At 40.0% G+C, this 11,637-nt stretch overlaps 1 protein-coding gene across 1 annotated transcript; it reads right to left on the reverse strand.

Annotated features, from left to right (window-relative positions):
* Positions 1–1,380: 1,380 nt before the first annotated feature.
* On the reverse strand, positions 1,381–3,719 carry LOC117508156 (secretogranin-2-like). Its single transcript, XM_034167820.1, is given in 2 exon segments — positions 1,381–2,921; positions 2,923–3,719. Coding segments are annotated over 2 exon segments (1,962 nt in total). The 5' UTR covers positions 3,712–3,719; the 3' UTR covers positions 1,381–1,748.
* Between the last annotated feature and the right edge of the window lie 7,918 nt (positions 3,720–11,637).

Here is an 11,637-nt window from a genome sequence, read left to right on the forward strand (position 1 = left end):
AGACACCGGGAGCAACTCGGGGATTAAGGAGCTTGCCCAGGGGCCCTTAGTAATTTTCGAGTCTGGCTGGGGTTTCAACTGAGGATCCTCTGGTCTGAAGCCCAACTGAGGATCCTCTGGTCTGAAGCCCAACTGAGGATCTTCTGGTCTGAAGATCTGTGACCACTTTTCAGACACCATTTATTTACTTGATTTAGTTAACTAAAAATACTTAATTTTATTCTACAAAGTGTTTTCTTAGGTTTATAAAATTATTTTGAATGTGGCAGTGCATTGGTGTTTGTGTGTACACATGCAAATAAATCATGCTTAGGCTCGAATGAGGTTTCTAACTTAATAATTGACTTTTTTTTCACCTAATGAAAAATAAACATTTGTTGTGTAACAACATTGATCTGCATCCATCAATATAATTGCCCAGTTTCATTAATTACATGGAAGAAACTTCTGATAGATTTTATTAAATTGTATGTTATTTTGTATTTACTATTTTTTGTTTGTTTGTTTTTTTTTGAAGGACCTTTCAATATTTGATCTGGTCATTGACCAGCTGATAAAGGAGGTGGTGGTTAGGGGAATGAACCACTATTTTTTTAAAATAAGCATTTTAGTGTGCCTAAAACTTAACTCATTTGAAAGAAAATCCTTTGTTGATGCAATAAGTAAAAGTTGCACTACAAATTGTTTCTTTAATCACAGACACAGAAGCCTGTAACTCCTTCAGAATGATCATTAAATAGCTTGGTGGCTTCCCTCACTAGCCTCCTTCCTGCATGGTCAGTCAGAAATGTCTACTTCAGTCTGATTTAACCTACAGTATCTTATTGTTTTTATGTCTCTAACTGATGCAAATAAAGTCCAAAACATATTTATTGACTTGTTGAAAGATGCGTGACAGTACTTATGTTTTGTTTGTCTTAAAAGTATGACCTTTGTAAGTGGAGGGATTGTGCATACAAATAGTCGTAATGAATTAAAATATTTAATGCTATATTTTTGTTAAACCCCTTGAATTAAAGTTAAAAGTCTATACTACAAGCACATCTTGATTGTTTTATTTTACACACTGTAAAACCCAATGTTGAATTGAACTCCAAAAAAAAAACAACTTATTGAATAAAGAATTTTAAGTGGCATCGACAATTTTTGTTTTTATTAAGTAACTTGAAAACATTAGTTGGTGCTACATAAAATTTTTATTTTGTTTGATTTATGTATCACCATATTTCAAAAAAACTCTCACGGTCCAAATTCCTATGAACCTGATTGCGTGCAGCAGAAATTGTGTCTTTTTAATTAAAAAAAAGCAGAACTTTTTAAATAATTGCATTGTGTGCGCCTGAAAAAAAATGATGAAACACGACGCAGTGAGGACAAAAATAAAGTCAATGCTTTATTAACCTCAGATATGTCACACAAAATCACATTTAAGAAATAAGTACAAAAAACACAAGTGGATCTAAGGGGCCCAACATTGGTTTTGTTGTATGCACTGAAGTGTACGGCTGGTGAGTCACATGTACGAGTCTGCTGTCATGGAGCAACAAAACCTGGATTTTTTTTCTTTAAAAAAAAGAGCATGACTATTTCTCCAGCTAATTATGAGCACAATCAAAGTTTTGTAAAGCTACAGATGAACTAAATCAGACTCTTCTTTCTTTTCTTGTTTTTCAAAATACTTTATTCCAACCCTCCCTGTTCGACAGAACAACATATGTGTGTTTGTATGTACAGCTCCACTGTCAACGTTATATTTCTTTGGCAGGTTTGGCGTCATCTTCGTTATCTTTACTTTCTGGGTTCATGTAGCTCATCAGTTTCATTACGGCCTCGTTATCCCATCCTTGCATTTGGGTGGCATCGTCCTTCTCACTGACGTTAGACTGGATCTTTGGAGTTTGGCTTTGATCCGAGTCCATTTGATCAAAGTAGTCCTGTAGCGCTTGCTCAAAAAGCCCCGGTGCTGTCTGTCTGGCCTCATCCCACTTTTGGCCCATTTTGGTTTTGTGTGCCTGCTTGGGATACCGTGCCAGCATCTCAGCTGCTAGATATGCTGCCAGCTCGTCCTCATTTGCGGCGTCATCATAGTCATGCTTTAATTTGTTGGAAAGATACCTTTGTATGGGAGCATATTCCCCTGAAGGCTTCGCCGGCAGAGTGTGAAGCTGTGAAATCGAGCTTTTGTGCTGATTCTGCTTCCAGAGGGGAGCTTGATCCATATTTTCTCCTAATCCGAGGATTTTCAACATCTCTTCTATCCTCGGGTCTTCTGGGATTTTAGGATTTTGTCGATCAGGTAGGCGTCTGTGGTAGGATTTAAAGCCAGGATTCTTGTGTGTCTTCTTTGAGGACATCTGAGAGAACCTGTCCTCTGCTCGGGATAATTCGCTATTTTTCCGAGACTGGCTCAGCAGGGCTTTGTCCTGATTTGATATTTTCATCATGTCCATCAAGTCTTCTGGTGGAATCTGGTATTTCTTGGAGATCTGAATAAGCTGGTAGATCAGCCGTGGGTCTATTTTTTCTTCGTGCTCAGGCACCCTTCTCTCAGTCCTCTCTTTCTCCTCCTCGAGCTCACGTTTCTGCTCTTCCTCTTCAGTTTTCTCCAACACCTTCAGAAGGTAGTAATCCACCAGATTAGCAATGTCATCCTGATCTTTTTGTAGATCTGACATTGAGGATCTTTTGATCAAGTAGCTTTCTTCATCTTTTTCATTCTCACTTTCCTCATCTTCATCATCAAAATAGTTCACACCTCGGTTTTCCTCATGTTCATTGTTCCTCTCCTCCTCATCTTCCTCGTCCTCTTCTTCTTCTTCCGCCGGTTGTGGATCCCAGTCTTCAAAGTCTGTGCCGTCGTTGTATGCTGCATCCCTGATGTTAAACACATCATCCTTATTGTCTTCTTCTTCCTCATCTTCTGCCTCTGTGTCATCCCTCATCTTGCTGCCGTTTATGCGTTGCCTTTGCACTTGTCAACTTCCCCAGTTCCTTAAACACTGACTGCAGGGTTGCCAGGTTCTGAGGTGTGTACTTCTCCTCCACATTCTCGTTGGTGCGCTTAAATGGACTCTCATGCTCTTCGTCTTCCTCCTCATCCTCAAACATCAGAGGTAGCTTCTTGTGAGGTGTAATTCCACCACGTTGTTTCTGATACAACCTGGGATACATGCCGGTCTTTGATCTCACCACTGCTCCTTCACCGGGAAATCCGCGGGCCATGCTGGGGTGAAGTGACTCTGGCTCTGTGTCTTTTTCCGTCTGCTGGAGGGCATTGAGCACAGCCTCTAGCAACTCTTCACTTTTATCCTCTTTTCCCATGTTCTCCTTGTCTTCATCTTCCTCCTCCAGCTTATCTTCAACTTGGCTTTGGCCCAGATTTGACCCCAGTCTTAGCATGGCGAGCAGCCTCTCGTTGTCATCCATGCGAGTGGCATTGTGGCCTGGAGCGAGCGGCGAGCGCTGCTTTGAATCTCTGCCGCTTTGCTCATGGAGGCTCTCGATGTACTCCAAGGCTTTGAGCATGTCTGCATTGGCATCGTGGGGGAGATTTCCTCTTGGGGAGTCTGATTCGCTTCCCCTCAGTCTGTGCTCCCTTAACGAAGCCCCTCGGATACTGGAGGGACTGAGGAAGAGGAGGATGAAGACTAGGTTGGCAACACAGATGAGGAAAGGTTTGCCTGTTGTTGTGGGTTTGCAGAGTGACGGCATGGTGTCACCTAGAGAGGAGAGGCAAAGATGGACGTGTCAGCACTGACCTTTATACATTAAGCTAACAGGTACACAACAGTAACAAAAGTATCTTCTTTAGGAAATCTCACACTTTGCTCATAAGTGAAACTGACACCGTTGATGCTTCCACAAAGGTCACCTATACCACATTCACCATAAATAATGTCCAGACCACCAGTTTTGCTCGAATACAAGTTGACATTGGACAGATGTGATAATGAAGCCTGATATGTGTATCAGCGCACAAGAAATTTAAATTAAAAACACGAGCTAATCTGATGATTAATCAATAAAGTTGATTAACAGCTTCTGAGTTCATGCAGTTGGTGTTAAAACTATTGGCCAATGCATCACAATGCATTTTACCACAAAACTAAGGAAAAAGACATTTAAAAAGAAATATATTGTTTGTGCATTGCTTGTTTGTTTGTGACCAGAATTCCAGAAAAACTACTGAAATAGTTTACATGAAACCTGGACGGGAGATGCCACAGGGTTCAGAGAACAAACCATTCTATTTTGTTCATGAGTCAAAACAAAGGGTTGGATCAAAATCAGATGTAAAGCATGGGCCTGAGTGGGTGGGTAAATCATATATATTTAAAGGATTAAACTTTCTGAACTTGTTCAGTTTGGCATGGATCTGGATAGCAATCCAGATTAAGTTCAGCAACATATTTTGCCCGAGTCTCTCTTGTCTAGGCAGTAGTCTGCACTCTACTAAGTTCCCTTCTAGGTTCGACTTGATTTATATCAACTTTCTTTAATTCTGTTTTATTATGGATTCACTTATGCACTCTGGTTTATGATTTTTTTTTTTAAATCTATTTTTAATTTGTTTCATTTTTGCTTTTGCTTTGATTTTTGCTTAGAATACAAGCTGAAATGTGGAAATAGTAGCAGCTAAAAGAAAATGTGGAGTGATGGTGAGGAAGCAGGCTTGGCTGAACCACTGAGGCAAAATAAATAAATAAATGAGTAAATAACAAACAGCCCCCCCCCCCCAACCCCCATACCCTTAACAGGAAATAGTTTTATTACAGCAACAACAACAATGATGATGATGATGACAATGATATTAATATTAATAGAGTATGATGATGACAATGATGATGATGATAATGACAATGATGATACTTATAACTGATGATGATAATAATAACAATGATTATGATGATGGTTACTATGATTAATAACTAATAATAATTATTATAATTATGATTATAACAATGGTGATAATGATGATGATAATGACCATGATAACTGATGATGATATTAATAATAATAATAATAATGTTATTATGATTATAACAATAGTGATGATATTCAAATAAAATCAATTTTATTTATATAGCGCCAAATCACAACAAACAGTTGCCCCAAGGCGATGTGGTTAATGACCATGATAACTGATGATGATGATAATAACAGTAATAATGATTATGCTGGTTACTATGATTAATAATAATAAGTATTATAATTATTATTATTATTGTAATAATAGTGGTAATGATGTGGTTAATGACAATGATAACTGATGAGAATGATGATGACGATGATGATAATGACCATGATAACTGATGATGATGATGATGATGATGATAATAATAACAGTAATAATGATTATGCTGGTTACTATGATTAATAATAAGTATTATTATTATTATAATTGTGATGATGATGATGATTGTAATAATAGTGGTATTGATGTGGTTAATGACAAGGATAACTGATGAGAATGATGATGACGGTGATGATAACAACAATAATAATAATATTAATAATAATGATGATGATCATCATCTTCGTCATGTAAGCTGTAGGTCTCTTGTGCTGACTATTGCTTGTATTTGGGTACTAAACAAGGTTGCTGGCAGTCACCTCCGGTTCAAATCTCATTAGTCGTCAAATTGCTGCTCTGTGATTCACAGCATGGTCGTCAAGGTAACACTATAAGGCTGACGTTTCCATAGTATGGCTCATATAAAACCGCCACTAACCTCTGAAAGCCTCCAAAGTCAAATTATTGGCGGGGTTGGCCACACTTTACATGCAATATTATTGTCCTCTAATGGACCAGTTCAATAAGTATGACTCACACAAAATGCATAAAAATGTTTCTTATTAATCGCGGTTGTTGCTCTATTAGGTTAACAGGAAACAACAAGCGGTAATGCACAAACACTCACTTCGACATGCTTCTTTCTCTTTAATCCCGGACCTTACTGTTCTTCAATGATATCAACTTATATACCTTTAAAAATAATTACAAACAAGCTACAGAACAGAAGTCACTGTGAATATTCGAAGTTAAATAAGCAAACAGAAAAATAACAACAAAAAGCCGTGCTGTGGACAGCACACTGAACACACAAAATCAGTTTGAATGCATCAGGTTGTCAAACAGACACCAGACATAATATTAGAAGAAGAAACTTTATATTCTCTCCCGGATCAGACGCATGTGGAGTTTTTGCATGTGCGTGAGGAGCAGCAAGTCTCACCTCGGTGGTCAGTGGTTGCGGAGGGCGGTGAGTGCAGCGAGCATGTTCCGGTGAGAGTCCGCTGTCAGCACCGCGGACAGCTCCGAGCGCGCTATTAGAGCAGTCAGCTGACACGTACGTCACACAGACACGAGTCACCCCCAAAACTACTGCTCTCTCTCTCTCTCTCTCTCTCTCTCTCTCTCTCTCTCTCTCTCTCTCTCTCTCTCTCTCTCTCAGTATACGTTTCACCGATCACGACTTCTGTCACAGCATATTAACGCACGATAACGGTGCTAAATTTAGGATGACTGATGTAGAAGACGTGTGCGTGTCTCTGCCGCGCGCGATCATGTCAGATACAGCCTGCCAAAAAAAAAAAAAAAATCACTGTTGACATTTTTAATGACAGTGTTACGCACACGCGTTTTGGTTTTGTGGTGTTGGAGTCGAGGCGGCGGTGGGCGGAGTTATTGCGTGCGTGCTGCAGCACAGAGGATCAGACACGGTTAATGTCCACCGATGACTCATTGTATGGACTCAGCCAAAAAGACTGCAGAGCGAAAGAGAGAAAGAAAGAAAGAAGTTCTGTCGTCAGCCAGGGTGCTCTGTGGTCTCTATTTTTGGCTGCCTGTCAAATCTTGTCTCAGATGGTTCGCTGTCTGCTGGTAGCAGATTCATTCATAAAATTTCCTCATTTTTTTCCCCTATCCTCCAGTGACCTGCTCCTCTTATTTCAGTCTTAGTTTTTTCACTCTTGCATTATAGACAGTTCTTTGCATTCAAAAATGAAGGTTATACAACGTTTTTTAAATAGATGGATGAATCACAATCCTTTTGATTTGTGGAAATACAAATGATGTAAAGAAATTATTTATTTTTCTTAATAAATTAGCAGTCAGCACCCCTAATTGGGAGCATTTTTGGAACCTTTACTTCTTATTTGCAATAATTGTGAATATAAAGGGGTCATCCAATCATTCATTCATTGTCTGTACCCACTTATTGTAATTAAGGATCATAGTGGAGTTGGAGCGTATCCCGGCAGTCATTGGGTGAAAGGTTGGGTACACCCTAGACAGGCCGCCAGTCTTTCAGAGAACCACAATGAAAAGTAGATAAAAACAGGTTTATTGTCCCAAAAACTCCAAGGCTAAAACATAAGGCTGACGTTTAGCAGTAGACCAACATGCTTGATCAAAATTAGTCAAGCACATGGGTGATGAGTCTAAATAATAAACAGTCTGTCTGAGGACAGCAGGGGAGGGTTATCCAAACACAAAGTTTTCATACCAGACAATCAATCCAAAACAGCACACAATAATCATTAACACAGGGCAGCAGTCAGGATTTGCAACTGGACAGTAAATGCTGGTAAAAAGCACTGCAACAATAATGCAAGAAAGCAGGATAGACCTCATACAATCTGGAAATGAGGAAATATTCTTATTGCAGATAAATACGAGTAAACAATCAAAGCCAGAATAGCAGAAACATGTGAACTCAGAAGAGCAGAAATAAGGAAGTTAAGTTACACAAAATAAACATGGCTGAAATGTTAAAGTAAAAGCACCAAATAATATTTACAATGGGGGATCGGGGAGTATTAGTCAAAAACATAGAGAACAATAATAAATCACAGATGCTTAGAAAATGGCCACAGACAAAAACAATGTGTATAATAACACAAGAAGACAGAACAATGTGGAGATCAAAGCAAAACACAAAGACGTGGCCCATGATAGTAGTAGGAGAATTTCTACACACACAGAATTGTCAGACTTGCTGGATGTTCAACAAAAACCTCCAATCATATGAAAAAGAAATGTTTCACCCAGAAGCATTCCGTTCTTTGATATTCACCATAGGTGTTTCAGTCATGCTTGGGCAGCCACATGCTCGACAGTCTTCAGGTCCTTCTAAATAATGACCTCAGCATGGGTGTTTCCAGCACTACTTTGCTTTCAGGGAAGGAACTCATCTGTGAAATCACCTGCTGTGGTGATCAAATGAAGAGAAAACCTGCAGAATGTTCTTTGTTTTTGGCACCAGATTTGCCTAGTTCTCTTCCAGACTCTTCGATGTGAGCATCACTGTAAGTGCAGCCTAGACCTGCAGCCCACCACAGAGTGTGTCATCAACCAGCTGCTTTTCCTGATCTGTTTTCCATGTATCTCTGTTTGTTTGCTTCCTACCAAAACACTGAATCTGAAACCTGATACTGGTGGACACTAGAGATATAAGAAATGGACACTGAAGTCAGGATTCAGATTCAAATACTTGTGTCTCCAGTGTCCACTTTTTGTGTCTTCACTGTCCCCTTTTTGTATTGCCAGTGTCCACTTCTTGTAGCTTCAATGTCCACTTCTTGTATCTACACTGTTTGAATTCTTGTATCTCCAATATCCACTTCTTGTGTCTCCACTGGCTGAATTCTTGTGTCTTCATTATACACTTTTTGTTTCATCAAAGTCCTCTTCTTGTATCACTAGAGTCCATTCCTTGTGTCATCTGTGTCCACCTCTTGTGTCTCCACTGGCTGAATTCTTGTGTCTCCAGTGTCCACTTGTTGTGTCTCCAGTGTCCACTTCTTGTGTGTCCACTGTCCAAATTCTTGTATCTCCAGTGTCCACTTCTTGTATGAATATCGTCAACTTCTTGTATCTCCAGTGTCCTCTTCTTGTATCATCAGTGTCCACTTCTTGTATCTCGGCTGTCCACTTCTTGTATTGCCAGTGTCTACGTCTTGCATCTCAAGTGTCTTTGTCTTGTATCTCCACTGTCCATATTCTTGTGTCTCCAGTGCCCACTTCTTGTATCTCCAGTGTCTGTGTCTTGCATTTCAAATGTCTTTGTATCTTGTATCTTCACTGTCCACATGCCTATGTCTCCAGTGTCCACTTCTTGTATCTTCGCTGTCCACATGCTTGTGTCTCCAGTGTCCACTTCTTGTATCACCAGCATCCACTTCTTGTATCCCCAGTGTCTATGTCTTGTGTCTCCAGAGTCCACTTCTTGTGTGTCCACTGTCCAAATTCTTGTATCTCCAGTGTCGTCTTCTTGTATCAATAGCGTCAACTTCTTGTATCTCCAGTGTCCTCTTCTTGTATCAACAGCATCCACGTCTTGTATCTCCAGTGTCCTCTTCTTGTATCAACAGCATCCATGTCTTGTATCTCCAGTGTCCTCTTCTTGTATCAACAGCATACATGTCTTGTATCTCCAGTGTCCACTTCTTGTATCTCGGCTGTCCGTGTCTTGTATTGCCAGTGTCTACATCTTGCATCTCAAGTGTCTTTGTCTTATATCTCCACTGTCCACAGTCTTGTGTCTCCAGTGTCCACTTCTTGTATTGCCGGTGTCCATGTCTTGTATCTCCAGTGTCTACATCTTGCATTTCAAATGTCTTTGTATCTTGTATCTTCACTGTCCACATGCCTATGTCTCCAGTGTCTACTTCTTGTATCTTCGCTGTCCACATGCTTGTGTCTCCAGTGTCCACTTCTTCTATCGCCACTGTCCACATTCTTGTGTCTCCAGGGTCCAATTCTTGTATCACCAGCGTCCACTTCTTGTATCCCCAGTGTCTACGTCTTGCATCTCAAATGTCTTTCTCTTGTATCTTCACTGTCCACATGTTTATGTCTCCAGTGTCCACTTCTTGTATCTCCACTGTCCACATTCTTGTGTCTCCAGTGCCCACTTCTTTGTTTCTCCACTGTCCACATTCTTGTGTCTCCAGTGTCCACTTCTTGTTTCTCCACTGTCCGAGTTCTTGTATCTCTAGTGTCCACATCTTGTATCTCCACTGTCCACATTCTTGTGTCTCCAGTGTCCACTTCTTGTATCACCAGCGTCCACTTCTTGTATCCCCAGTGTCTACGTCTTGCATCTCAAATGTCTTTGTCTTGTATCTTCACTGTCCACGTTTATGTCTCCAGTGTCCACTTCTTGTATCTCCACTGTCCACATTCTTGTGTCTCCAGTGTTCACTTCTTGTATTACCAGTGTCCACTTCTTGTATCCCCAGTGTCTACGTCTTGCATCTCAAATGTCTTTGTCTTGTATCTTCACTGTCCACATGTTTATGTCCCCAGTGTCCACTTCTTGTATCTCCACTGCCCACATTCTTGTGTCTCCAGTGTCCATTTCTTTGTTTCTCCACTGTCCACATTCTTGTGTCTCCAGTGCCCACTTCTTTGTTTCTCCACTGTCCACATTCTTGTCTCCAGTGTCCACTTCTTGTTTCTCCACTGTCCGAGTTCTTGTATCTCTAGTGTCCACTTCTTGTATCTTCCAAAATCTGCAATCCTGTTTAATCTTCCTGTAATTATGTTGTCTGCATAATGTTGTCATAATTATTTTCTGTAATCTTTCTGATTATTCACTGCTGACCTTTAGACCAAACATTAAAATAGAAATGTTGCTGATCTTCAGTCAGACTCCACTTCTGAGTTCTGAAATCAGCTACAATTTTGTGTTTTGTTCTGTTTCTTTTCACCGAGAACAGCCTTCAGTGGAGTCACGTCTGCCACAGTAATGTCGTCATTCTAGGTGACATTCAGCACAAGGAGACTTAAGGAAACTGGGACAAAAGAGCTGATTTTAATCTCCTGTGTGCCTCAACCTAATTACATTCTCTCTTGTAACAGACACACAGAAAAATTTGCATTTGTGCTTTCAGACTCTCTGTGACATCATCGACATCCAAGACTCTTCCCTCATAAAATGCAGTTTTAACCCTCCAGTTGCTTGTTAGAGGGTTAAAACTAAACAGAATATTCTCAGTGTGTAGAATTCAAAATGACTCACGGGCAGACACGTGTGCACACACTGTTCAGTTTTATACTGATAAAGCGGAGCTGTCTGGCTAATTGCTTGTGGTTGTAACTGTGGCAGGATTACTGGTAAACAGAAACCAATTACAGCTCAGGTCCACCCCTGCACCCACTGGCTGGGACTAAAAAAAAAACCCCACGTTTTTCACAGGTCAAAAAGGAATTTCTTTTAAAGGCAATTACAGATTTCCCCTCCAAGCATGTTCATGCAGTGTAGTGAGACTTTTATTTTTCTGTAACTCATGAAAGTTTTCCAGCACTGGACTTTCTCACCTCAGTCGAGCCTCATTATGGATGTGTGATAGTTGTATTTTTTGAAGATCATTCTGTGTACCAGTCGCTCACTGGAAACATAAGAATCTTACAGTGTAGTTTGACTTTGGGTGAAGCATCTTGCAAAGACAACAGTGAAATCTCATTATTTCGATGTCGTCAAGTAAAACCCTTCCTTGTTACAGTTGATGATTTCCGATAATGAATACAAATATAAACTTTCTGCACACTTTGTTCCATGCATAGTGTAATTTTGGGATGGATGCAAGTACATTCTCTTATTATAAGGCTGTAATTAAATGTAATGAAAG

This window comes from Thalassophryne amazonica, chromosome 4, assembly GCF_902500255.1.
Source record: "Thalassophryne amazonica chromosome 4, fThaAma1.1, whole genome shotgun sequence".
Taxonomy (NCBI): Eukaryota; Metazoa; Chordata; class Actinopteri; order Batrachoidiformes; family Batrachoididae; genus Thalassophryne; species Thalassophryne amazonica.